General features: G+C 41.7%; 1 protein-coding gene across 1 annotated transcript in view; it reads left to right on the top strand.

Moving 5' to 3' along the window:
- LOC143765199 (protein-glutamine gamma-glutamyltransferase 5-like) overlaps positions 1-27,697 on the top strand; it is a 139,353-nt gene that overhangs the window by 29,817 nt on the left and 81,839 nt on the right. Inside the window, exon 4 of the mRNA XM_077251637.1 lies at positions 16,684-16,802. Within this exon, the coding sequence (XP_077107752.1) occupies positions 16,684-16,802 (119 nt within the window). The remainder of the gene's footprint in view (positions 1-16,683; positions 16,803-27,697) is intronic.

Consider the following 27,697-nt stretch of genomic DNA (forward strand, 5'->3'; position numbering starts at 1 on the left):
TTCTCACAAAGACTGCTACTTCCTCCTCCACTCCACTCAAACCAACCACACAAGATGATCCTTAGGAATACATTGAGCTTGCAATAAAACATAATAAATAGTTATGAGTGAGTATACTCGTTACTCGAGATTTCCCGAGCACGCTCGGGTGATCTCCGAGTATTTGTAACTGCTCGGAGATTTAGTTTTCATCGCAGCAGCCAAATGATTTACATCTATCTGTTAGCCAGCATAAGTACATGTGGGGATTCCCTAGCAACCAAGCAACCCCCACATGTACTTATGCTGGCTAACAGATGTAAATCATTCAGCTGCAGCAAGAAAAACTAAAAAATACTCGGAGGACACCCGAGCTGCTCGGAAAATCTCGAGTAACGAGTATACTCGCTCATCACTAATAATAAAATGTTATGCAGTAAGTTCCTAGGAATCCTCTAGTGGCAGGTGCAGACAGCCAAAATGTTAGCATTTATGCATCTACGTTTTTATATAAAAAGTGGAATCTGGAGCTATGTCAGAAAAAAATGTAATTTCCCTGAAGAGGTAAAGGGATGTTTACACACGTTTTTGAAGTTTGTTTTGACACATATTTCCTGCCAAAATCCACATAAAAACTCTTTAAATCCACTTGCAATAAACTACTTATATGCTAGATTGGGAAATTGTGCCTAGAGAGCAAATGTTTTTTGCTTTCACTCAAGTTTTTCTAACATATGATAGAAAAAAGTCTTGTAAATTCTTTGGAACATATTCATCTCTTTAAGGAAGGCAAAAAAATTATTTTAAATGCATAAAAATCATAAAACACTATGGTGTCTACTTATCAACATTGGTGTTTTTTATGCCATTCTTGATCAGCCGGCAGAGTGGCATGTACCAGGCCATATTTCTACTCAAGTCAAAGACATTCGGATGAAAATTGCAGATTTTAAAATACTCTCGTCTGAAAGACCCATAAAGATGTTGAAGCCGTAGATATAAAAGTATTTACTCAGTAGATAATGATGGACTCAAATTAAATGGTGTGAACCCTTTCTGACATATGTCACATGTTATGCGTGAGTGTATGGAGCAGGCTCAGGTGCTAAGCCCACAGTGGTAGGATACGTTCCCTCGATGAGCTTTTGGCTCATTTTTGATGTTGCCAATTTTCTGCACCATTTCTGTAGCTATAATGTAAATTTGGTTACTTGCATTTTTTCATTGTTTTTGTGTGCGTTTTTTAACATACATTTTTATTGCCGTTTTGACTCTGTTTAGTATGTAATTCTTTAATTAGAGATGCTTTGTTTTTAAACTTCCTGGTATTTTACTTTATTGATATACTTAGGTGTGGATTACGTGCCTTTTTGATTCATTTCCACCACGGAAACAGACTGACAATGCATGTGCATTTTTTACCTGCGGATTTTCTGCATCTAATGTAAGCCTATGGGGAAAATCTGCACATAAAACTCAGCATATCTGCAAAAGTGATGGACATTCTGCAGAGTTGAAAAGTGCACTACAGGTCAGTTTACGCATTGTAAATAAGAAGCACAGTGGGCATGTAAGAACATGCAACATCAAAAACGCGATAAAAGCTCATCGTGAGAATGTAGGCTTGTACCTAACAGCACTGAACAATCTGCCTGTGAACAATCCTGTTTCACCGTTCGTTGACCCTCTTGATGACAAAACCTCACAAAAATGCAATAAAAAGCAATTGAAACATTGTTTTTTATACCCCATATTGATACCAGTGAAAACTACAGCTTGCTACTCAAGGAATTTAGCTCCATCGATAGAAAACGAAGAAAGGTTTTGGCTCTCAGAAATTGGAGACACAAACCAATTTTTTTTCCATAAAGTTCTTAATTTTTTCTAACTATCAAAATATACTAAAAGCTAAACATGTTTGGTGTCACCGTAATCTTTTTGACCTGAAGAATGTTTTTGCCAGGTCATTTTTACTGCACAATGTTATTGTAAACATTAAGACTGCAAAAAAATGGCAGAATTGAACACTTGGAATGTTTTCCTTGTTTATTAGTACATTGTATAGCAAAATGAATGGTCTAATTCAGAACGACAAATTGTCCTGCAAAAAAAATAAGTACTCACATGGCTATGCCCACAGGATAATAACAAAGTGATGACTCGAGGAAAGAACAAGTGTACAAAGTTGACACTTTGATGGAACAAAGTAGTAGATCTGGATCAGCGTTATTCATATTTGCTTCCTTTTATAAAAAAAATCTCTTCCGCTCTAAGTCTGTACGTGGTTCCAATGAGGTTTTGTGAGATTATAAAAACATGGCATCTTTATTCAGGTACCGTTACACTAAACGATTTACCAACGATCACGACCTGCGATACGACCTGGCCGTGATCGTTGGTAAGTCGTTGTGTGGTCGCTGGAGAGCTGTCACACAGACAGCTCTCCAGCGACCAACGATGCCGAAGTCCCCGGGTAACCAGGGTAAACATCGGGTTACTAAGCGCAGGGCCGTGCTTAGTAACCCGATGTTTACCCTGGTTACCATTGTAAATGTAAAAAAAAAAAACCACTACATACTCACATTCCGGTGTCTGTCACATCCCTCGCCATCAGCTTCCCGCACTGACTGTGTCAGTGCCAGCCATAAAGCACAGCACAGCGGTGACGTCACCGCTGTGCTCTGCTTTTACTTTACGGCCGGCGCTCACAGTCAGTGCGGGAAGCTGACGGCGAGGGACGTGACAGACACCGGAATGTGAGTATGTAGTGGTTTTTTTTACATTTACATTTACAATGGTAACCAGGGTAAACATCGGGTTACTAAGCGCGACTCTGCGCTTAGTAACCCGATGTTTACCCTGGTTACAAGCGAACACATCGCTGGATCAGCATCACACACACCGATCCAGCGATGACAGCGGGTGATCCAGTGACGAAAGAAAGTTTCAAACGATCTGCTACGACCTACGATTCTCAGCGGGGTCCCTGATCGCTGCTGCATGTCAGACACAGCGATATCGTATGGATATCGCTGGAACGTCACGGATCGTGCCGTCGTAGCGACCAAAGTGCCACTGTGAGACGGTACCCTTCTAGAAACAACACCACTCTATTTGGTTGACAACCTTGCATGAGAGGACAACTGAAATCAATGTCTGGATGATTGGACTGTTGTGTCAAGTTAGATAACAGTAATCTTAGAGTAGTGTTAGGGTACTGTCACACAGTGGCACTTTTGTCGCTACGACGGTACGATCCGTGACGTTCCAGCGATATCCATACGATATCGCTGTGTCAGGGACCCTGCTGAGAATCGTACGTCGTAGCAGATCGTTTGGAACTTTCTTTCGTCGCTGGATCTCCCACTGTCATCGCTGGATCGTTGTGTGTGACAGCGATCCAGCGATGCGTTCGCTTGTAACCAGGGTAAACATCGGGTTACTAAGCGCAGGGCCGCGCTTAGTAACCCGATGTTTACCGTGGTTACCAGCGTAAAAGTAAAAAAACCCAAACAGTACATACTCACATTCCGGTGTCTGTCCCCCGGCGTTCTGCTTCTCTGCACTGTGAATGCCGGCCGTCACCGCTGTGCTTTCCGGCTGGCGCAGACACAGTGGAGAGAAGCAGAACGCCGGGGGACAGACACCGGAATGTGAGTATGTACTGTTTGTTTTTTTTTACTTTTACGCTGGTAACCAGGGTAAACATCGGGTTACTAAGCGCGGCCCTGCGCTTAGTAACCCGATGTTTACCCTGGTTACCCGGGGCCTTCGGCATCGTTGGTCGCTGGAGAGCTGACTGTGTGACAGCTCCCCAGCGACCACACAACCACTTACCAACGATCACGGCCAGGTCGTATCGCTGGTCGTGATCGTTGGTAAATCGTATAGTGTGACAGTACCCTTAAAGGTGAATGGAATTCCTTGGAGAGCAGTTTTATTCTGGGTGACTTCTGTGACATGAGATCATAGACTCAACTGTGCAGATCTTCTCACATGTACGTTGTCTATCACACACCAAATAATAGTTTTCACAATGGATTTTTCAATAACAAAATCGGGTACAATATTGTCCAGCATCCAAAATACAGATCCTAGGTTATGACCCAAATCAGGGTTTGTCAACCATTCTTACAAAACACTGATATCTCCATTTCATTGTGAACACTAACCACATATTTACTATGGATCAAGGAGGACATGCAGTAATGTTATTATTTAATCACCACTGAGAGTTAATTTTATTCAATTAATTTGAGATTTTTTTCTTTTTTCAGCCATTATTCACATCCCTGGTCATTGATCTTTCTGGAACCGTTACATATATATAGTAAATAATTGTTGTAAACCAAATATCGTAGTAACATTAAAAATCAGGTGATATTCCTACTAAAACCACAAAAGATGTATAAGAAATCTATTCCATGTATTAATAAATACTATGTACAATGATACTTGGCACGATTTTTCCCTTTGGGAATTTAAAAATCATTGCAAATTTGGATGTGACCCAAGACAAACTCCGTACAAAGGGAAAAAAGGGTGAGGCAGAAGTTTAGATACATTCCAGCTTGCTGTTAACATTAATTGTCATTATTCTACGTCCCCTTGTACAAAAGTCATAGGCAGCAAATATAAAGTGGCATTAAAGGGAATGTCTAATGTATTTCAATTCAGTTTCAGTAAGTATATAATATTTCTTGCTGCTGATTTTATATTTTAACCCCTTAATCCCATATGACGTACTATCCCATCGAGATGACCTGGGACTTAATTCCCAGTGACGGGATGGTAAGTCATAGTCGATCGGCCGTGCTCACGGAGGGAGCGCGGCCAATCGCCGCCGGGTGTCAGCTGATTATTACAGCTGACATCCGTCACTATGTGCCAGGAGCGGTCACGGACCGCTCCTGGCACATTAACCCCCGGCACACTGCGATCAAAGATGATCGCAGCGTTCCAGCAGCACAGGGAAGCATCGCGCAGGGAGGGGGCTCCCTGCGTGCTTCGCTGAGACCCTCGGAGCAACGTGATGTGATTGCGTTGCTCTGAGGGTCTCCTACCTCCTCCTCCTCCCTGCAGGCCCTGAATCTAAAAATGGCTGCGGGGGGCCTTCCGGGCCCTGCAGGGAGGTGGCTTTCAAGCGCCTGCTCGGAGCATGTGTCGGGAAGCCTCCCTGCAGTGCCTGTCAGATCACTGATCTGACACAGTACACTGCAAAGTGTCAGATCAGCGATCTGTCATTATACAGTGATGTCCCCCCCTGGGGCAATGTAAAAAATTTAAAAAATATATAAATTCCTAAATAAAGAAAACAAAAAATATTGTTCCAATAAATACATTTCTTTATCTAAATAAAAAAAACATTAAAGTACACGTATTTGGTATTGCCACGTCCGTAATGACCCGACCTATAACACTGTCCCACTAGTTAACCCCTTCAGTGAACGCCGTAAAAAAACGAGGCAAAAAAGAACGCTTTATTGTCATACTGCCGAACAAAAAGTGGAATAACACGCGATCAAAAAGATGGATATAAATAACCATGGTACCGCTGAAAACGTAATCTTGTCCCGCAAAAAGCGAGCTGCCATACAGCATCATCAGCAAAAAAATAAAAAAGTTATAGTCCTCAGAATAAAGCAATGCAAAAGTAATTATTTTTTATATAAAATAGTTTTTATCGTATAAAAGTGCCAAAACATAAAAAAAGATATAAATGAGATATCGCTGTAATTGTACTGACCTGAAGAATAAAACTGCTTTATCAATTTTACCAAACGTGGAACAGTATAAACCCCGCCTAAAAAGAAATTCATGAATAACTGGTTTTTGGTCATTCTGACTCACAAAAATCAGAATAAAAGGCGATCAAAAAATGTCACGTGCCCAAAAATGGTACCAATAAAAACGTCAACTCGTTACGCAAAAACAAGACCTCACATGACTCTCTGGACCAAAATATAGAAAAATTATAGCTCTCAAAATACACTGTGTTCCAAATTATTATGCAAATTGGATTTAAGTGTGATAAAGATTTAATTGTTTTGTTTTTCAAATAAACTCGTGGATGGTATTGTGTCTTAAGGCTCAATGGATCACTGAAATCAATCTTAAACACAAGGGATAATTAGTTTTCCAGGTGATTCTAATTAAAGGAAAACTAATTAAAAATGATGTTCCACATTATTAAGCAGGTCACAGTTTTCAAGTAACATGGGAAAGAAAAATGATCTCTCTGCTGCTGAAAAGCATCAAATAGTGCAATGCCTTGGTGAAGGGATGAAAACATTAGAAATTTCCCGAAAACTTAAGCGTGATCATCGTACTGTGAAGAGATTTGTGGCTGTATCTGAGCACAAATGTGTTTGTGCTGATAAAGGCATAATGAGGAAGATTTCTGCCAGGCAAGTTCATCGGATTAAGAGAGCAGCTGCTAAAAAGCCATTACAAAGCAGCAAACAGATATATGAAGCTGCTGGTGTCTCTGGAGTCCCTCGAACCTCAAGGTGTAGGCTCCTTCAAAGGCTTGCTGTGGTGCATAAACCTACTATTCGGCCACCCTTAAACAGTGTTCACAAGCAGAAATGGTGGCATTGGGCCCACACATACATGAAGACTAATTTCCAAACATTCTTGTTTACTGATAAGTGTTGAGCAACCCTGGATGGTCCAAATGGATGGAGTAGTGGATGGTTGGTGTATGGCCACCATGTCCCAACAAGGCTGCAACAACAGCAAGGACGTGGAGGAGTCATGTTTTGAGCCGGAATCATGGAGAAACAGCTGGTAGGGCCCTGAAGGTGTGAAAATGACCTCTGCAAAGTATATAGAGTTTCTGACTGACAACTTTCCTCCATGGTATAAAAAGCAGAAATGTGCCTTCAGGAGCAAAATCATCTTCATGCATGACAATGTACCATCTCATGCTGCAAACAAAACCTCTGAGTCATTGGCTGCTATGGGCATAAAAGGAGATAAACTCATGGTGTGGCCACCATCTTCCCCTGACCTCAACCCTATAGAGAACCTTTGGAGTATCATCAAGCAAAAGATCTATGAGGGTGGGAGGCAGGTCACATCAAAACAGCAGCTCTGGGAGGCTATTCTGACTTCATGCAAAGAAAGACAAGCAGAAACTCAATGGATGCAGGAATTGTGAAGGTGATATCAAAGAAGGGTTCCTATGGTAACATGTAACTTGGCCTGTTAGGATGTTTTGGAGTTAAATAGCTTTTTGTTCAGTGAATGTGACCTCCTAATGCTGCAAATTCCACAAATGAGCATTTTCAGTTCTTTAAAACATATCAAATGTTTAGAAATTCTACTGTGCCTAATAATTTGGAACAATGCATTTTGAGTTTTTATTCATTTTGGAGATTATACTGTTATCATTGGGAGGTTTCTTCAATAAAATTCGATGTATACTCTAACGGGTGATTACTTTTATTAGACTGACTGTCATTTGCACCAACCATTTAGGAAAATCAGAGAAAAATTTAATTTGCATAATAATTTGGAACATAATGTATGGAAACGCAAAAAACATTTTTTGCAATAAAAAGCGTCTTTTAGTGTGTGACGGCTGCCAAATATAAAAATCCGCTAAAAAACCCACTATAAAAGTAAATCAAACCCCCTTGATCACCCCCTTAGTTAGGGAAAAATAGTAAAATTTTAAAAAATGTATTTATTCCATTTTCCCATTAAGGTTAGGTTTAGGGTTGGGGATAAAGTTAGGGTTAGGGTTGGGGCTAAAGTTAGGGTTAGTGTTGGGAATAAAGTTAGGGTTGGGGCTTAAGTTATACTTAGGGTTGGGGCTAAAGTTAGGGTTTGGGCTAAAGTTAGGGTTAGGATTAGGGCTAAAGTTAGGATTTGGATTACATTTACAGTTGCAATTACGGTTAGGATTAGGGTTAGGGGTGTAGTTAGGGGTATGGTTGGGATTAGGGTTAGGGGTATGTTGGAGTTAGGGATATGGTTAGGGTTGGGATTAGGGTTAGGAGTGTGTTGGGGTTAGGGGTGTGTTGGGGTTAGGGATTTGGTTTGGATTAGGCCTAGGGGCATGTTCAGGTTAGGGGTGTGGTTAGGGTTATAGTTAGGGATGGGATTAGGGTTAGGGGTGTGTTTGGGTTAGGGTTTCAGTTAGAATTTCCACTGTTTAGGCACATCAGGGGCTCTTCAAATGTGACATGGCGTCCGATCTCAATTCCAGCCAATTCTGCGTTGAAAAAGTGAAACAGTACTCCTTCCCTTCCGAGCTCTCCCGAGTGCCCAAACAGGGGTTTACCCCAACATATGGGGTATCAGCGTACTCAGGACAAATTGGACAACAACTTTTGGGGTTTAATTTCTCCTGTTACCCTTGGGAAAACACAAAACCGGGGGCTAAAAAATAATTTTTGTGGAAAAATAAAGATTTTTTGATTTTCATGGCTCTGCATTGTAAACTGTAGTGAAACACTTGGGGGTTCAAAGTTCTCACAACAAATCTAGATAGGTTCCTTGGGGGGTCTAGTTTCCAATATGGGGCCACGTGTGGGGGGTTTCTACTGTTAAGGTACATCAGGGTCTCTGCAAATGCAACATGATGCCTGCAGACCAATCCATCTGTCTGTATTCCAAATGGTGCTCCTTCCCTTCCGAGCTCTGCCATGCGCACAAACGGTGGTTCCCCCCACATATGGAGAATCAGCGTACTCAGGACTAATTGGACAACAACATTTGGGGTCCAATTTCTCCTGTTACCCTTGGGAAAATACAAAACTGGGGGCTAAAAAATAATTTTTGTGGAAAAAAAAAGGATTTTTTATTTTCACGGCTCTGCGCTACAAACTGTAGTGAAAACTTGGGGGTTCAAAGTTCTCACAACACATCTAGATAAGTTCCTTAGGGGGTCTACTTTCCAAAATGGTGTCACTTGTGGGGGGTTTCAATATTTAGGCACATCAGGGGCTCTCCAAATGCAACATGGCATCCCATCTCAATTCCATTCAATTTTGCATTGAAAAGTCAAACGGCGCTCCTTCCCTTCTGAGCTCTGCCATGCGCCCAAACAGTGGTTTACCCCCAGATATGGGGTATCGGCGTACTCAGGACAAATTGCACAACAACTTTTGGGGTCCAATTTCTTCTGGTACCCTTGGGAAAATAAAAAATTTGGGGTGAAAATTGCATTTTTGTGAAAAAATATGATTTTTTATTTTTACGGCTCTACATTATAAACTTCTGTGAAGCACTTGGTGGGTCAAAGTGCTTACCACACATCTAGGTAAGTTCCTTAGGGGGTCTAATTTCCAAAATGGTGTCACTTGTGGGGATTTTCAATGTTTAGGCACATTAGGGGCTCTCCAAGCGCGACATGGCATCCAATCTCAATTCCAGTCAATTTTGCATTGAAAAGTCAAATGGCGCTCCTTCCCTTCCAAGCTCTGCCATGCGCCCAAACAGTGGTTTACCTCCACATATGGGGTACTCAGGACAAATTGTACAACAACTTTGGGGTCCAATTTCTCCTCAAATTGGAGCTGAAGTAAATTTTTTTCTGAAAAAAAGTTAAATGTTCATTTTTTTTAAACACTCCAAAAATTCCTGTGAAACACCTGAAGGGTTAATAAACTTCTTGAATGTGGTTTTGAGCACTTTAGGGGGTGCAGTTTTTAGAATGGTGTCACACTTGGTTATTTTCTATCATATAGAAACCTCAAAGTGACTTCAAATGAGATGTGGTCCCTAAAAAAAATGGTGTTGTAAAAATGAGAAATTGCTGGTCAACTTTTAACCCCTATGACTCCCTAACAAAAAAATTGTGGTTCCAAAATTGTGCTGATGTAAAGTAGACATGTGGGAAATGTTACTTATTAAGTATTCTGTGTGACATATCTCTGTGATTTAAGGGCATAAAAATTGAAAGTTGGAAAATTTTCAAAATTTTCTCCAAATTTCCATTTTTTTCACAAATAAACGCAAGTAATATCAAAGAAATTTTACAACAATCATGAAGTACAATATGTCATGAGAAAACAGTGTCAGAATCATCAGGATCCGTTGAAGCGTTACAGAGTTAGAACCTCATAAAGGGACAGTGGTCAGAATTGTAAAAATTGGCCCGGTCATTAATGTGCAAACCACCCTTGGGGGTTAAGGGGTTAAAAACTTCCCTGAGGGTACCATATTGGAAGTATACAATTCTTTCATGTATTGTCTATACAGTATAAATAGTGCAGTGGGTTGTTTGTGTTTTATATGAAATTAAAGAGTTCAAATTCAAAGTGTATACAATATTAAGCCAAGTTCACACGTTCAATATTTGGTCAGTATTTTATATCAGTATTTTGTAGGTCAAAACCAGGAGTGACGCAATCAGAGGAAAAGTATAATAGAAACACCTCACCACTTCTGTATTTATCACCCACTCCTGGTTTTGGCTTACAAATACTGAGGCAAAAAACTGACCAAATACTGAACGTGTGAACGTGGCCCTAAGCTGCACATACACATGAGGTATGCTTCTATTAATACTTTCAATTCTGGGATGTATTAACAGAAGCATACAGACTAGATCATGTGAAGTCATTATTGCCCTCTCCTCCTATTTGGTCCCACCTCATCTGGAATACTGTGTCCAGTTTTGGGCACCACATTTTAAAAAAGACATCAACAAACTGGAGGAAGTTCAGAGAAGAGAGACCAGAATGGTGACCGCTCTGCAAACCATGTCCTATGAGCAACGGTTACAGGATTTGTAATTTGTTTAGCTTGCAAAAAACAAGACTGAGAGGAGACTTAATAGCTGTCTACAAATATCTCAAGGGTTGTCACATTGTAGAAGGATCATCTTCTCATTTGCACAAGGAAAGACTAGAAGCAATGGGATGAAACTGAATGGGAGGAAACACAGATTAGATATTAGAAAAAACTTTAGACAGTGATGGTGAGGTGATCAGTGAGTGGAACAGGCTGCCACGAGAGGTGGTGAGTTCTCCTTCCATGGAAGTCTTCAAACAGAGGCTGGACAGACATCTGTCTGGGATGATTTAGAGAATCCTGGTTTGAGCAAGGGGTTGGCCAGATGACCCAGGAGGTCCCTTCCAACTCTAAAATTCTATGATTCTATGATTCTATGAGTTAGCTGTCGGATTGTCATCTGGCTTTCTTTACCAACTTTCCAAGTTTTTCAACTGGCTGAGGCTAAAAAGTTAATGCCAGGTTACTGTTAGTGAGTTACCTTACCTGAAAATTTCAACTGTCTAATCCTTCACATGTTGTCAAGGAAGAATCAGGAGGCCCAGATACACTTCAAATGGTCAACTGATCCCACCAACATCTGTGGATTTAGCCAACCTTTAGGCCGACGTCACACTCAGCGTAAGACAATACGGTCCGTTTTTTACGGCCGTAATACGGAGAAATGTTCCCAAAATAGTGATCCGTATGTCATCCGTAGGCAGGGTGTGTCAGCGTATTTTGCGCATGGCATCCTCCTTATGTAATCCGTATGGCATCCGTACTGCGATATTTTCTCGCAGGCTTGCAAAACCGACATCTAATGGATGTATGTGCTCAAATGTCCGTTAAAACATATATACAGTATATATATATATATATATATATATATATATATATATATATATATATGTCATTGAGACACATATATATATATATTCTGTATTTATATTTAATTCAGCGCGATATATGTGAAAAGCCGGTAATTCAATTGCCGGCTTCTCATTTCTCCTTCCCAAACCCGACAGGATATGAGACATGGTTTACATACAGTAAACCATCTCATATCCCCTTTTTTTTGCATATTCCACACTACTAATTTTAGTAGTGTGTATGTGCAAAATTTGATTGCTGTAGCTGCTAAAATAAAGGGTTAAATGGTGGAAAAAATTGGCGTGGGCTCCCGCGCAATTTTCTCCGCCAGAATGGTAAAGCCAGCGACTGAGGGCAGATATTAATAGCCAGGAGAGGGTCCATGGTTATTGGCCCCCCCTGGCTACAAACATCTGCCCCCAGCCACCCCAGAAAAGGCACATCTGGAAGATGCGCCTATTCTGGCACTTGGCCACTCTCTTCCCACTCCCGTGTAGTGGTGGGATATGGGGTAATGAAGGGTTAATGCCACCTTGCTATTGTAAGGTGACATTAAGCCAGGTTAATAATGGAGAGGCGTCAATTATGTCACCTATCCATTATTAATCCAATTGTCTGAAAGGGTTAAAAAACACACACACACATGATTAAAAATTATTTTAATGAAATAAACACACAGGTTGTTTTAGTATTTTATTGCTCTCTCAATCCACCTGAAGACCCTCGCTTGGCAAAATAATAAACCCACAATATACATACCATCCGAGGTCCCACGATGTAAATCCTTCTGAAGGGGTTAAATCAATTTACAGGCAGGAGCTGTGCTAAAGCACTCGCTCGTGCCTGTAATCCCCGGGTGCTGAAAGGAAAGCAGGGTGATCTGTACTTACATTGAGTTGCGGTGAGGCGCCCCCTGGTGGATGAACTCATATGAACTCGAGCGTGGGAACTTTTCCAAGGCTCCAGTTCATGAGGACATCCAGCAGAGGGCGCCTCACCGCGACTCAATGTAAGTACAGATCACCCAGCTTTCCTTTCAGCACCCGGGGTTTACAGGTACGAGCGAGTGCTTTAGCGCAGCTCCTGCCTGTAAATTGATTTAACCCCTTCAGAAGGATTTACATCGTGGGACCTGACAGATCCTCGGATGGTATGTATATTGTGGGTTTATTATTTTGCCAAGCGAGGGTCTTCAGGTGGATTGAGAGAACAATAAAATACTAAAAACAACCTGTGTGTTTATTTCATTAAAATAATTTTTAATAATGTGTGTGTGTTTTTTAACCCTTTCATACAATTGGATTAATAATGGATAGGTGTCATAATTGACGCCTCTCCATTATTAATCTGGCTTAATGTCACCTTACAATAGCAAGGTGGCATTAACCCTTCATTACGCCATATCCCACCACTACACGGGAGTGGGAAGAGAGTGGCCAAGTGCCAGAATAGGCGCATCTTCCAGATGTGCCTTTTCTGGGGTGGCTGGGGGCAGACGTTTGTAGCCAGGGGGGCCAATAACCATGGACCCTCTCTAGGCTATTAATATCTGCCCTCAGTCACTGGCTTTACCATTCTGGCGGAGAAAATTGCGCGGGAGCCCACGCCAATTTTTTCCGCCATTTAACACTTTATTTTAGCAGCTACAGCAACCAAATTTTGCACATACACACTACTAACATTAGCAGTGTGGAATATGCAAAAAAAAAGGGGATATGAGATGGTTTACTGTATGTAAACCATGTCTCATATCATGTCGAGTTTGGGAAGGAGAAATGAAAAGCCGGCAATTGAATTACCGACTTTTCACTAACACCGCTGCGTATTTCTCGCAAGTCACACTTCTGGTCCGTGTGGAATCCGTATTTTTCTCGCCCCCATAGACTTTCATTGGCGTATTTTTTGCGCAATACGCTGACAAACGCAGCATGCTGCGATTTTGTACGGCCGTAGAAAGCCGTATAATACGGATCCGTACTATACGGCTGATAGGACCAGACCCATTGAGAATAATTGTGCCGTTTGTTTGGCGAGTTTTACGGACGTATTTTCTGCGCTCTTACGTCCGTAAAACTCGCTAGTGTGATGCCGGCCTTATAAAGGGCCTTTACAGACTTCAAAAAGTGGTGAACATTAACTCATTCCCCCAGAAAACATGGCAAGACAGAGAAAATGCCAACAGTGCCTTATCTATATATAATGTAAAACACTGCTATCCTGCCCTGACTAGACCCTCAACAGGTAAAATAGAGCTGTTATTAAAGGGAATCTGTCCATAGGTTTTGCTATGTAATCTGAGGATAGCATGAGGTAGGGGTTAAAACACAGATTTCAAGGATTTGTCACTTATCAAGCTATGTGCTGTTGTTTACTTAAAATGAAGGTCTTATCACTAGGACATTATCATTGCTTAGACTAGCTGGCAGGTGCTTGCTAGTCTGACCACACCCCCCGATGGTTCTCACAGAGAGCAGCAGGAGCCAGCAACTCTGATAAGCGATGACGTCAGTAGCCGGCAACTGTGAATAGCAGTAATGTTACTGACAGTCACCAGGGCCAGATTCAGGGAATGCTGGACTACATGGGATCTGCGTGGGAAATTTTTTTGTAATAAATTGGTGAACTAGGGACAGTATCTTGTTTTTTTTTCTCTCTTTTTATGTTTTTTAAGTATCCATTTGTGGACTATGTTCAGATGCAATGGACTATGGTGGATTCACTGGACGACAGCAAACCTGCATGACTTTTTTTAAAATAAAATTTGTGTACCAGGGAAAATGTGGGGGAATGATTTTTTAAATAAAATATTTTTACGTGCATATTTTTCTATTTGATTACTGGCTTAGTAATAGGGGTATTTGATAGACACCTCTCGATTACTCATAATCGGGCTTGATGCCAGCTGTGATTTTTAACAAATCACAGCTGGTATTAACCCCTTTCTGACCTCGGACGGGATAGTACGTCCGAGGTCAGAAGCCCCGCTTTGATGCGGGCACCGGCGGTGAGCCCGCATCAAAGCCGGGAGATGTCAGCTGTTTTGAACAGTTGACATGTGCCCATAATAGGCGCAGGCAGAATCGCGATCTGCCCGCGCCTATTAACTAGTTAAATGCCGCTGTCAAACGCAGACAGTGGCATTTAACTACCGCTTCCGGCCGGGCGGCCGGAAATGATCACATCGCCAACCCCCGTCACATGATCGGGGGTCAGCGATGCTTCAGAATAGTAACCATAGAGGTCCTTGAGACCTCTATGGTTACTGATCCCCGGCAGCTGTGAGCGCCACCCTGTGGTCGGCGCTCACAGCACACCTGCATTTCTGCTACATAGCAGCGAACATCAGATCGCTGCTATGTAGCAGAGCCGATCGTGTTGTGCCAGCTTCTAGCCTCCAATGGAGGCTATTGAAGCATGGCAAAAGTAAAAAAAAAGTAAAAAAAATGTGAAAAAAAAAATATAAAAGTTTAAATCACCCCCCTTTCGCCCCAATCAAAATAAATCAATAAAAAAAAAATCAAACCTACATATATCTGGTATCGCCGCGTTCAGAATCGCCCGATCTATCAATAAAAAAAGCATTAACCTGATCGCTAAACGGTGTAGCGAGAAAAAAATTAGAAACACCAGAATTACGTTTTTTTGGTCGCCACGACATTGCATTAAAATGCAATAACGGGCGATCAAAAGAACGTATCTGCACCAAAATGCTATCATTAAAAACGCCAGCTCAGCATGCAAAAAATAAGCCCTCAACTGACCCCAGATCATGAAAAATGAAGATGCTACAAGTATCGGAAAATGGTGCAATATTTTTTTTTTTTTTAGCAAAGTTTGGAATTTTTTTTTCACCACTTAGATAAAAAATAACCTAGTCATGTTAGGTGTCTATGAACTCATACTGACCTGAAGAATCATAATGGCAGGTCAGTTTTAGCATTTAGTGAACCTAGCAAAAAAGCCAAGCAAAAAAATGTGTGGGATTGCACTTTTTTTGCAATTTCACCGCACTTGGAATTTTTTTCCTGTTTTCTAGTACAAGACATGGTAAAACCAATGATGTCGTTCAAAATTACAACTCGTCCTGCAAAAAATAAGCCCTCATATGGCCAAATTGACAGAAAAATAAAAAAGTTACGGCTCTGGGAAGGAGGGGAGCGAAAAAAGAACACGGAAAAACGGAAAATCCCAAGGTCATGAAGGGGTTAACCCCAACTACCATTACTCCAATTACCACCCCACTAAGGCCATTGAGAAGAGTGAGGCAAAGCACCAGAATTGCTGCATCTCTGGGGCAGCTGCAATCTGGTAATTTTAGGCTGACAACTGCCCAATAACCAGGGACCTTCTCAGGCTGATAATATCAGCTCACAGCTGTCTGTTTTACCTTTGTTGGTTTTCCAAAAAAGGTAGAACCCCATGTCTGTCTATTCTATATATGTATTCTATCTATCTATCTATCTATCTATCTATCTATCTATCTATCTATCTATCTATCTATCTATCTATCTCTTTTTCTATCTATCCCATCCCACATCTATCTATCAAACTATCTATCTGCTGGGTGGGCCATGTATATGGATATACCTAAATAAAATGGGAATGGCTGGTGATATCAACTTTCTGTTTGTGGAACATTAGTATATGGGAATGAGAAAACCTTTCAGGATGGGTGGTGACCATGGTGGCCACTTTGAAGTCGGCCATTTTTTAATGCAACTTTATAAATTGCCCACCCAGGTGTATCCATATAAATGGCCCACCCTCTATCTATCTATCTATCTATCTATCTATCTATCTATCTATCTATCTATCTATCTATCTATCTATTCTGAGGCTTCTGGATGTAAATTTTCTGTACCTGGCTGATCAAATTTCCTGATTCCTTTGAGATGTGTGTGTAAACATCGGACAGCAGATGTATGGTTTGTAGGGTCCATATGCCATCTGATTTTTTTCTTGCAACCATTAACTTGCATTAGCAAGTCTCGTCCGATATACTATACACAGTCTACCGCAGAATACTGCTATGTTTTTCCTGATGCAGAATAGACCTGAGAAAAATTAAGCATAGTATATTTAACTATAGATTTCTTTTTTTATCAGGTGATGATGTCTTTTTGGAAGATGAAGATTTGAGACAGGAATATGTGATGAATGAATATGGTTTATTATATCAGGGAAGCAAGGACTTTATTCTCACGACACCCTGGAACTTCGGACAGGTATTGTGCCATCATCATTACATTTGTAGTAACAGAGATAGTGATTGGAAATGCATTGCTAGAAAGCCAGATGTACCGGTCTGTGAAGCAGGGACTTAAGGAGAGCGGTCGGAATGTCTTGAGTGATAATTGTCATGGTCTCCTTACTAACATCCATAGTCATAATACATGGCCTGAAGTTTTGAATGGCATTGTGACTTATTTAAAGAAATTATATATCTTCAGTACCCCCATGTAAAAAGATCTGAGCCTAATCAGTAGGTTATCCCTGGTCCAACAGTAGATAGATAACCAGGTAAAGCCATCCCAATACCAGTCTGCATGATTTCTTGCAGCATGTTGATTTTTTTATGTGTGTCAGGACAATATCCTTCTGTCTTTGCAACTGCCAAATTTTAAGGGTATGTGCACACGTCCGGATTTCTTGCAGAAATTTCCTGAAGAAAACCGGAAATTTTTTTTTTGCGTTTTTTTCCGTTTTTTTAGCATTCTGCAAGCGTAATTAGCTTGCAGAATGCTAAAGTTTTCCAAGCGATCTGTAGCATCGCTTGGAAAACTGACTGACAAGTTGGTCACACTTGTCAAACATAGTGTTTGACAAGTGTGACCAACTTTTTACTATAGATGCTGCTTATGCAGCATCTATAGTAAAAGATAGAATGTTTAAAAATAATAAAAAAAAATTTAAAAAATGGTTATACTCACCCTCTGCAGACAGCCAATCTCCTCAGCGGCGTCTGTTCCTATAGATGCCGGTGTGGTTCAGGACCTGTGATGACGTTGCGGCTTGTGATTGGTCGCGTGAGTCACATGAGCGGTCACACGACCAATCACAAGACAGCGACGTCATCACAGGTCCTGAACCACACCATCTATAGGAACCGAAGAGAGAGCATGCACCGGAGAGGCGGGAACACTTCGGGGGCCATCAGAGGGTGAGTATATCACTATTTTTTATTTTAATTCTTTTTTTTTTTACCAATTATACGGTGCCCAGTCTGTGGAGGAGAGTCTCCTCTCCTCCACCCTGGGTACCAACCGCACATAATCTGCTTACTTCCCGCATGGTGGGCACAGCCCCGTGCGGGAAGTAAGCAGATCAATGCACCCCTAGGTGTGCGGAATCCCCGCAATTCCGCATTTTTAATGAACATGTTGCTTTTTTTCCGCGATGCGATTTTTTCGCGGAAAAAAATGCAACATTTGCACAAAAAATGCGGAATACCCTGTAAATAATAGGAGGCATATGTAAGCGTTTTTTTTCGCGTTTTTATCACGTTTTTATAGCGAAAAAACGCGGAAAAAAACGCAAAAAATCCTGAACGTGTGCACATGGCCTAAGACCAGAAGTCCCAGGTCAGAGAATCTCTTTCAAACTAGAATACATTTTCATAATTACTTGTTTTGTAGCCCTAGTTTTGTTGTTAGGGCCAATATTTGTCTCTTGAAGTAGAGTTCTCAACTAACTACTCTACAAAAGAGTATAAAAATTGTTTCCAAATTTTACGGTAAAATGATTTTTTTTTTAAGATTTTGCTTCAAATTGAGAGCATTACATTAAAGGAATTTAAAGGATTATACACAATTTATCTAAGAATGAGTAGACTTCTAAAATAAAGAATAATTACTTCGTTATCAAATTCCTACAACTTCAGCGCTGATACTCTGGGGGTCTCCATTGCTTCCGCATTAATAAGGTTCTCTCCATCATATACATTACATGGCCGCTAAAGCCTATGGCTGCCGTCACACTAGCAGTATTTGGTCAGTATTTTACATCAGTATTTGTAAGCCAAAACCAGGAGTGGAACAATTAGAGGAAAAGTATAATAGAAACATATGCACCACTTCTGCATTTATCACCCACTCCTGGTTTTGGCTTACAAATACTGATGTAAAATACTGACCAAATACTGCTAGTGTGACAGCAGCCTAATGCTATAGAACTGGAGCAGTGGAGAAATAAACATGTTAACTTCAACCAAGTGCAATTTTCTTTGTTTTCGTCTTCATTTTTTCCTCCCTTTCTTCAAAGAGCCATAACTTTTTTATTGCTCTGTCCACATAGCTGTATTTTTGCAGGACTAGTTGTACTTTTGAATGACTTCATTCATTTTATCATGTAATTCACTGGAAAGAAGTAAAAAAAAATCCAAGTGGTTCAAATTGCAAAAAAGTATAATTCCACAATTGTTTCTTGTTTTTTTATTAACCATGTTCACTATATGGTAAAACTGATATGATTCTCCAGGTCAGTATGAGTATAAAGACACCAAACACGTATAGTTTTTTAACTTAGGTAAAAAAAATAAATTCAGAAATTTGTTAAAAAATATACATATTTTGCTTTAGTCCACATTTTACAAGACCCGTAACATTTTTATTTTTTGGGATATGAGGCTCTGTGAGGGCTTATTGTTTGCGTTATGAGGTGGTGTTTTTCCTGATACCATTTTGGGGTAGATACAATGTTTTGATCTCCTCTTATTGCATTGTATTGCCAAAAAAGGCAATTCTATCATTTAGATTTTTTTTTTACTGATCAGATTAATTTATTCTATATTTTGATATATCAGACTTTTAGGAACGCAGGGATGCCAAATAGGTGTAATTTTTTAATTGTCTTATTTTCAATGGGACAAAATGGAGATGATTTGAACTTTTGTGCTTTTTTTATTTTTTCATACTTTTTCACTATCTCCTGTACTCAATAGTCCCCTTAGAAGACTTACAGCTGTGATCGTGTGATTGCTATTTAGGCCGGGGTCATACTTGCGAGTGCAATGCGAGAAACTCGCACAAGTCTCTCACCTCAATACCTGGCACTGCCGCCAGCACTCGGAACCGGACTGATCAGCTGCATAGGAATACCCGAGCTGCCGGGTATTGAGGCGGGTGTTGAGGTGAAAGACTGGCGCGAGTTTCTCACATTGAACTCCAAAGTGTGACGCCGGCCTTATAGATAAAATTATGATCTTTTATTAATGCCAGCTAAACACTGGCTTTCACAGGAGGATCGTAATGACACTCATCAGTGCCTCACAATCATGTCACTGGCACACCAATTGGAGCCATGTGTTAAATGCCGCTGTTAGAGATTTAACATGTTAACAGCTCCACTCAAGGCAGTTGAAGGCACATAATCTGGAAGCCCGCATTAACAGCAGGGATGTGACTTTTGACAGACATGTACGTGAAAGGTTGTGAATGGGCTATTGGTCATTTCATTATTTTAGAACATTGCCTGCTCTTGATAAATTTTTATAAAGTAACTGAAAACCCGTCTAAGGGCTGTCCCACACGTCCAGATAATTCCAGTACTGGAAACAATCGGTACCGGAATTATCCGTGTCTGTGTGCCCCTGCGTTTCTGGTGAACATCAGTGTGGCACACGAGCGGCACACTTGTGCCGCCCGTGTGCCCACTGGTTACCACACGCACCATGCTGGGTACCACACGTACCAGCATCTGGTACTGAAGCCGTGATTCATATGTTCCCTGCAGCAGCGTTTGCTGCAGAGGAAATATGAATAATAGTGTTTAAAATAAAGATCTATGTGTCCCCCGCCCTCCCACCCGCTGTGTGCCCCCCCCCCCCGCTGTTCTGAAAATACTCACCCGCTCCCTCGTTGGCTGACGCTGCTTCCTGGTCTGGCCCCATCTTCTCCTGTATGCGGTCACGTGGGGCCACTCATTTACAGTCATGAATAGGCGGCTGGACCTGGACCCGTCGAAGCACATTTGGTGCGAAACGGCCGTCGTCCACACTCCCGCACCCTCTCGCTCATCTGCAGTCCTAATGGACGTTTGTTATTAACTTCTTCTTATCCAATAAAGAACACGTAAGCACAGCAACTATAGGGTGAGTGCCGCATTTTTCTTTTACTTCATATGAATATCTAGTCTATTATTCTATGCTGAGCACCATATACCCAATCAGCTCGTGTTCCCTGCACAATAGTGGTTAATTCATTCAAGACTGAGAAATTTTACACACCTCTAGTGCCGTCTGACTTTTGTCTCATGGACTGAGCTGCATGAATTTATTTACCTCCTCTTTGCCCTAGCTGGCAAAACTTCACCTGCATGCCGCACAGATAACATCATGTCAGGCCGACATATCAAACGCTGCACAAGGGAATCCAGAATCTCAGGAGATTCACGCAACTCCTGTCCATGGCCATAGAGCATGGACCTGGACAATGGACTCGTTTTGCAAAGTGATCCATTTATCTTTACATACAAACAACACATGACTTAAATGCTAACACCTAAACTACATACTAAACTAAAACATTTTGTTCTCATTGTCTAACTGGTTGTCTGTAGAGAAAATGCTCAACCCAAATAACTATAGTATGTCATAAAGATTTATGTAATTGTTCACACCCATATATTTACACTCATGTTATTTTTTACCATAATAAGAATGAAAATAATGCAATAAATGTAAAAAAAATAAATAAATTGAGAATTGTCATTTATACAGCCTAATACATTATTTAGTCTACATTTGTATAACATACCGTAAATAATTTGGCCAAAAGAATATTTAGTTATCCTCCTATTTTGGCAAGAGGCATCATGATTCATGTGTGTCAGAAGCTTACCTGTGCATGTCAACATTTTAGCTATTTAATTTGTACTGTACATAGCAGTCTGCAATGCCAAGGAAATGTTTTAAAGATTACCTGGGTGTATCATTAAAACAGAATTTCTCCAAAACTTCTCATGTTTCCTCTCTCTACTATGCTACCTAAACACTATAATGCAATTTTCTCTCACTTCCATTTTCAAGACTTCTCTCATGCTGCGCCAGTTTTCTGAAATGCACTACCCCGGACGATCCGATTAATACCTAGCCCACACATTTTTAATTGTGCTTTAAAAACACATCTCTTCAAACAGGTCAACTCAATAACCTAACTCTCCCCTGTTCTCTCTTTCTAAATGTTTCTCCTCTGCTTCCTCCTATTCACCTGTCTCCACATCCTCCATGTACCCAATAGCACATGGAAACTGTACTCAGACATATCTTGGCTGATGACCGGCTCATGCAGCTTATTTGAAAGCCCCTATTTATTAAGATGGCTAGACCATACATGACAAGCACTCTTTAACTATAATATCAAGCTATTTCCTTATAGAATGTAGGCTTTCGAGCAGGGCCCTCACTCCTCCTGTAACTGTTGAACTATGTGTTACTTGAAAATGTCTTTATTGTATGTAGATGTCCCAGATTAATTGTAAAGTGCTGTGGAATATGTTGGCGCTATATAAATAAATGTATTATTGTTAATGGTTAGTGCTGGGACTGGCATTGTAAGTTTATGGGCTGACAACTTCATGTCAGTGAGCAAATTTCTTAGGTGTCTCTTGAGGGAAAAAGTATCAATGACTACCAACTGAGACAATGTAAGGAAAAAAAAAGGTCAGTACGCCCATAACAACTTTAGCAACTTCAGTTAAAGGACCCCTTTCATGTTGACAGTTATGATAACAATGGCAGCAACATGATACCCATAACATGATAGCCTGAGGGTATGTGCACACGTCAGGATTTCTTGCAGAAATTTCCTGAAGAAAACCGGAAATTTTCTGCAAGAAATCCGAATTTTTTTTTTTGCGTTTTTTTCCCGTTTTTTTTCGCTTTTTTTTAGCATTTTGCAAGCGAAATTAGCTTGCAGAATGCTAAAGTTTTCCAAGCGATCTGTAGCATCGCTTGGAAAACTGACTGACAGGTTGGTCACACTTGTCAAACATAGTGTTTGACAAGTGTGACCAACTTTTTACTATAGATGCTGCCTATGCAGCATCAATAGTAAAAGATAGAATGTTTAAAAATAATAATAAAAAAAAAAAAATGGTTATACTCACCTGCAGACAGCCGATCTCCTCAGCGGCGTCCATTCCTATAGATGGTGTGTGTGTGCAGGACCTTCGATGACGTTGAGGTCACGTGAGTGGTCACATGAGCGGTCACGCGACCAATCACAAGACTGCGACGTCATCGCAGGTCCTTCACACACACCATCTATAGGAACGGAAGCGGCAGCATGCACCGCTGAGAGGAGGGAAGACTCCGGGGCCATCGAAGGTGAGTATATCACTATTTTTTATTTTAATTCTTTTTTTTACCAATTATATGATGCCCAGTCCGTGGAGGAGAGTCTCCTCTCCTCCACCCTGGGTACCAACCGCACATAATCTGCTTACTTCCCGCATGGTGGGCACAGCCACATGCGGAATGTAAGTAGATCAATGCATTCCTAGGTGTGCAGAATCCCCGCAATTCTGCAAATTTAATGAACATGTTGCTTTTTTTTTTCCCGCGATGTGATTTTTTTGCGGAAAAAAATGCAACATTTGCACAAGAAATGCGAAATACACTGTAAATAATAGGAGGCATATGTAAGCGTTTTTTTCGCGTTTTTATCACGTTTTTATAGCACAAAAACGCGAAAAATACTGAACGTGTGCACATGGCCTTAGGATTCCATTAGTGGTTAAAGCCACATGGCCCCAATAAAGTTGACAGCCATGTGACCCCCATAGCAGTGTCATTCATAGAGCCTCTATAATATTGGTAGCCGAAAAATACCATATCAGTGATAGTAGTATGACCCCTATGACATGCAATCTAAACCCCTCAATTTTAGAAGGACAGGTCAAACATCTAATAAGAATAGCAGTCTCCAAACTCTTGAGCAAAGAAGTCTCAAGTATGTTGAAATTCAAAACTGAATCTTTTAATTTTCAAGGAAAATAAGTTGCCACCAGAGGTGTCTGCTGCAGTTTATTTCCCTCTACCTACAGAAAACGGGAGAATATTTGACTAATCCACATGTGTCTGTAAGGGTCAACATAGATAGCTGTCAGCCGATAGCTATAAAAAGTTTATGGGCAAATTCATAGTCATGGAACCTCATGATTGCAAAACTCAGAAGTCACTCATAATAACAACAACCACAGTACCCTCAAAACATTGGCAGCCACAGGAACACAATAACATTGATCTTATAGCTCAATGTTTCCCAATCCCAAACTCCAGTATTCATGGGCCCCCAACATATCACATTTTCAGAATTCCTTAGTATTACACAGGTGATTATTATTATTAATGTATCAGAATCTGCCACAGGTTCTCTCCTCTGTGCAATACTAATGAAATCCTGAAAATGCTATCTGTTGGGGGCCATGAGGACTGGAGTTGGGGAAACACTCAATTAGTCATACAATCAACAGGGTCCTCACAACAAGCAAAGCCTCACAACAGGCAAAGCCTGTCACCCCTGAACCTATCCACGAAAACAACTGCTTTGTGTCTGATATGCCTGATAATGGCGGACATAATGGTTGTCACCCTACACTTCCAGACCCAGATTTAACTAACAGACATTTCAATACATTTTTTAGAAACCTCAAGGCCGTATATTTGCCAATCATATTTCTTTCTTTTTGAGCTGTCTGTTTGAGTAAGCCATCTGCTTCTGAGTAACTCCATGGATCACAGTCCTGTTACGTGGATTGAAGCCTATAAGCTATAAAAAAGAATATATTACCAGATTTCCGAGAACAAGTTATTGAGCCACTGTTTGAAGAAGTCAAGCTGTCACTTTATCATACTGCACCTCTCCCTAACCACAGGGATTACATTAACATAATAGTGTTCATTCATCTCCCCTCGGGGCAGTTATGAAGATGAGCAAATGCGTTGGCAGGACATATCTGAGAGATCACAGTAACAAGTGCAGTAAATAGGGCTATTTTGGCAACTTTCCCACTGTCATGACAACAGTGTCCGAAAAGTTTTTCAAGGCTGGACATGCAAAGCAAATAATCTAATATTTTTTAAGCTTGTGAACCTCACCTTAAAGGCAGCCCCCTGCAACCACATAGCTGATACATAGGACTTGTGCAGATGTCTGTATTTTCAGTCCGCGTGCGAGCCTTTATTATTCTATGGGGCTGTGTGTTATGACCCCAATGGCAGAGGGTCTCAGAGGTTATTACCAAGTCTGCACACACAAAAAACCAGCTCATAGGGCAGTGGTAACTAGGCTGACCGTATAACTGATCCTAGCACAACAAATAGCAGTAGCCGGGGAACGTACCTACGTTGGTTCTAGACGTCTCGCGCCAGCCGGAGAACTAACTAACCCTAGAAGGGAAACAATAGACCTTTCTTGCCTCCAGAGAAAAGACCCTAAAAGTTGGATACAAGCCCCCAACAAATAATAACGGTGAGGTAAGAAGAAAAGACAAACGTAAGAATGAACTAGGTTTTAGCAAAGAGAGGCCCACTGACTAATAGCAGAATATAGGAAGATGACTTATACGGTCAGAAAAAACCCTATCAAAATTTCCACGCTGAATATTCAAGAACCCCCGAACCGTCTAACGGCACGGGGGGAGAATATCAGCCCCCTAGAGCTTCCAGCCATATCAGGAATCACATTTAGTACAAGCTGGACAAAAATAAGAGCAATGCAAATAACCAAAAAATAAGGAAGCAGGACTTAGCTTATTTTGCAAAGAACCAGGACCAGCAGACAGGAGCAAACAGAAAGGAACTGATTACAACGATGCCAGGCACCAGACTGAGAATCCAGGGAGTTTAAATAGCAACACCCCTGGACTAACGAACCAGGTGGGTACCAAGCTGGGGAAAGAAAATCAAAGTGTCATGTCGCTAGTGACCACAAGAGGGAGCCAAAAAGTTCAATTCACAACACGAAACCTTCAAAAGAACATAACGAGACGACAACCAAACCAAATCCCCAACACGAAGTCGGGGACCAACACAGCGACGGCGGTTAGCGAAACGTTGAGCCTTCTCCTGGGACAATGTCAAATTGTCCACTACGTGAGTCCAAATTTGCTGCAACCTGTCCACCACAGAATCCACACCAGGACAGGCCGAAGGCTCAACCTGCCCTGAAGAAAAACGAGGGTGGAAACCAGAATTACAGAAAAAAGGCGAAACCAAAGTGGCCGAGCTGGCCCGATTATTAAGCAACAACAGTACCCCCCCCTTAAGGAGGGGTCACCGAACCCTCACCAAGACCACCAGGGCGATCAGGATGAGCAGCGTGAAAGGCACGAACCAAATCGGCCGCATGAACATCAGAGGCGACCACCCAGGAATTATCTTCCTGACCATAGCCCTTCCACTTCACCAGATACTGAAACCTCCGTCTGGAGAGACGAGAATCCAAGATCTTCTCCACTACGTACTCCAACTCGCCCTCAACCAACACCGGAGCAGGAGGCTCAACAGAAGGAACCACCAGCACAACGTACCGCCGCAACAAAGACCTATGGAACACGTTGTGAATGGCAAACGACACCGGAAGATCCAAGCGAAAGGACACTGGATTAAGGATTTCCAAAATCTTATAAGGACCGATGAAGCGAGGCTTAAATTTAGGAGAGGAGACCTTCATAGGAACAAACCGAGAAGACAGCCACACCAAATCCCCAACGCAAAGTCGGGGACCCACACCGCGGCGGCGGTTGGCAAAACGCTGAGCCTTCTCCTGTGACAACTTTAAGTTGTCCACCACATGATTCCAAATCCGCTGCAACCTATCCACCACAGAATCTACCCCAGGACAGTCAGAGGGCTCAACATGTCCCGAGGAAAAACGAGGATGAAAACCAGAGTTGCAGAAAAATGGCGAAACCAAAGTAGCGGAACTAGCCCGATTATTAAGGGCAAACTCAGCCAATGGCAAGAAGGTCACCCAATCATCCTCATCTGCAGAAACAAAACACCTCAAATAAGCCTCTAGAGTCTGATTTGTTCGCTCAGTTTGGCCATTAGTCTGAGGATGAAAGGCAGATGAAAACGACAAATCAATGCCCATCTTAGCACAAAAGGATCGCCAGAACCTGGAAACAAACTGGGATCCTCTGTCAGACACGATATTCTCAGGAATGCCGTGCAAACGAACCACATTCTGAAAGAATAAAGGAACCAGATCGGAAGAGGAAGGCAGCTTAGGCAAGGACACCAAATGGACCATCTTGGAAAAACGATCACATACCACCCAGATGACAGACATGCCCTGAGACACCGGAAGATCTGAAATGAAATCCATGGAAATGTGTGTCCAAGGCCTCTTCGGGACAGGCAAGGGCAAGAGCAACCTGCTGGCACGAGAACAGCAAGGCTTAGCTCGAGCACAAGTCCCACAGGACTGCACAAACGACCGCACATCCCGTGACAAGGAAGGCCACCAAAAGGACCTAGCCACCAAATCTCTGGTGCCAAAAATCCCCGGATGCCCTGCCAACACCGAGGAATGAACCTCGGAAATGACTCTGCTGGTCCATTTATCAGGAACAAACAGTCTGTCAGGTGGACAAGAGTCAGGTCTACCAGCCTGAAATCTCTGCAACACACGTCGCAAATCCGGAGAAATGGCCGACAAGATAACTCCCTCTTTAAGAATACCAGCTGGCTCTGAGACTCCAGGAGAGTCAGGCACAAAGCTCCTAGAAAGAGCATCAGCCTTCACATTCTTTGAACCCGGTAGGTACGAGACCACAAAGTCAAAACGGGAGAAAAACAATGACCAACGGGCCTGTCTAGGATTCAGGCGTTTAGCAGACTCGAGATACATCAGATTTTTGTGATCAGTCAAGACCACCACACGATGCTTAGCACCCTCGAGCCAATGACGCCACTCCTCAAATGCCCACTTCATGGCCAACAACTCCCGATTGCCAACATCATAGTTCCGCTCATCAGGCAAAAACTTCCTAGAAAAAAAAGCACATGGTCTCATTATAGAGCAACCAGGGTCTCTCTGCGACAAAACGGCCCCTGCACCGATCTCAGAAGCATCCACTTCAACCTGAAAGGGAAGTGAGACATCAGGCTGACACA

This window comes from Ranitomeya variabilis, chromosome 4, assembly GCF_051348905.1.
Source record: "Ranitomeya variabilis isolate aRanVar5 chromosome 4, aRanVar5.hap1, whole genome shotgun sequence".
NCBI classification, from domain to species: domain Eukaryota; kingdom Metazoa; phylum Chordata; class Amphibia; order Anura; family Dendrobatidae; genus Ranitomeya; species Ranitomeya variabilis.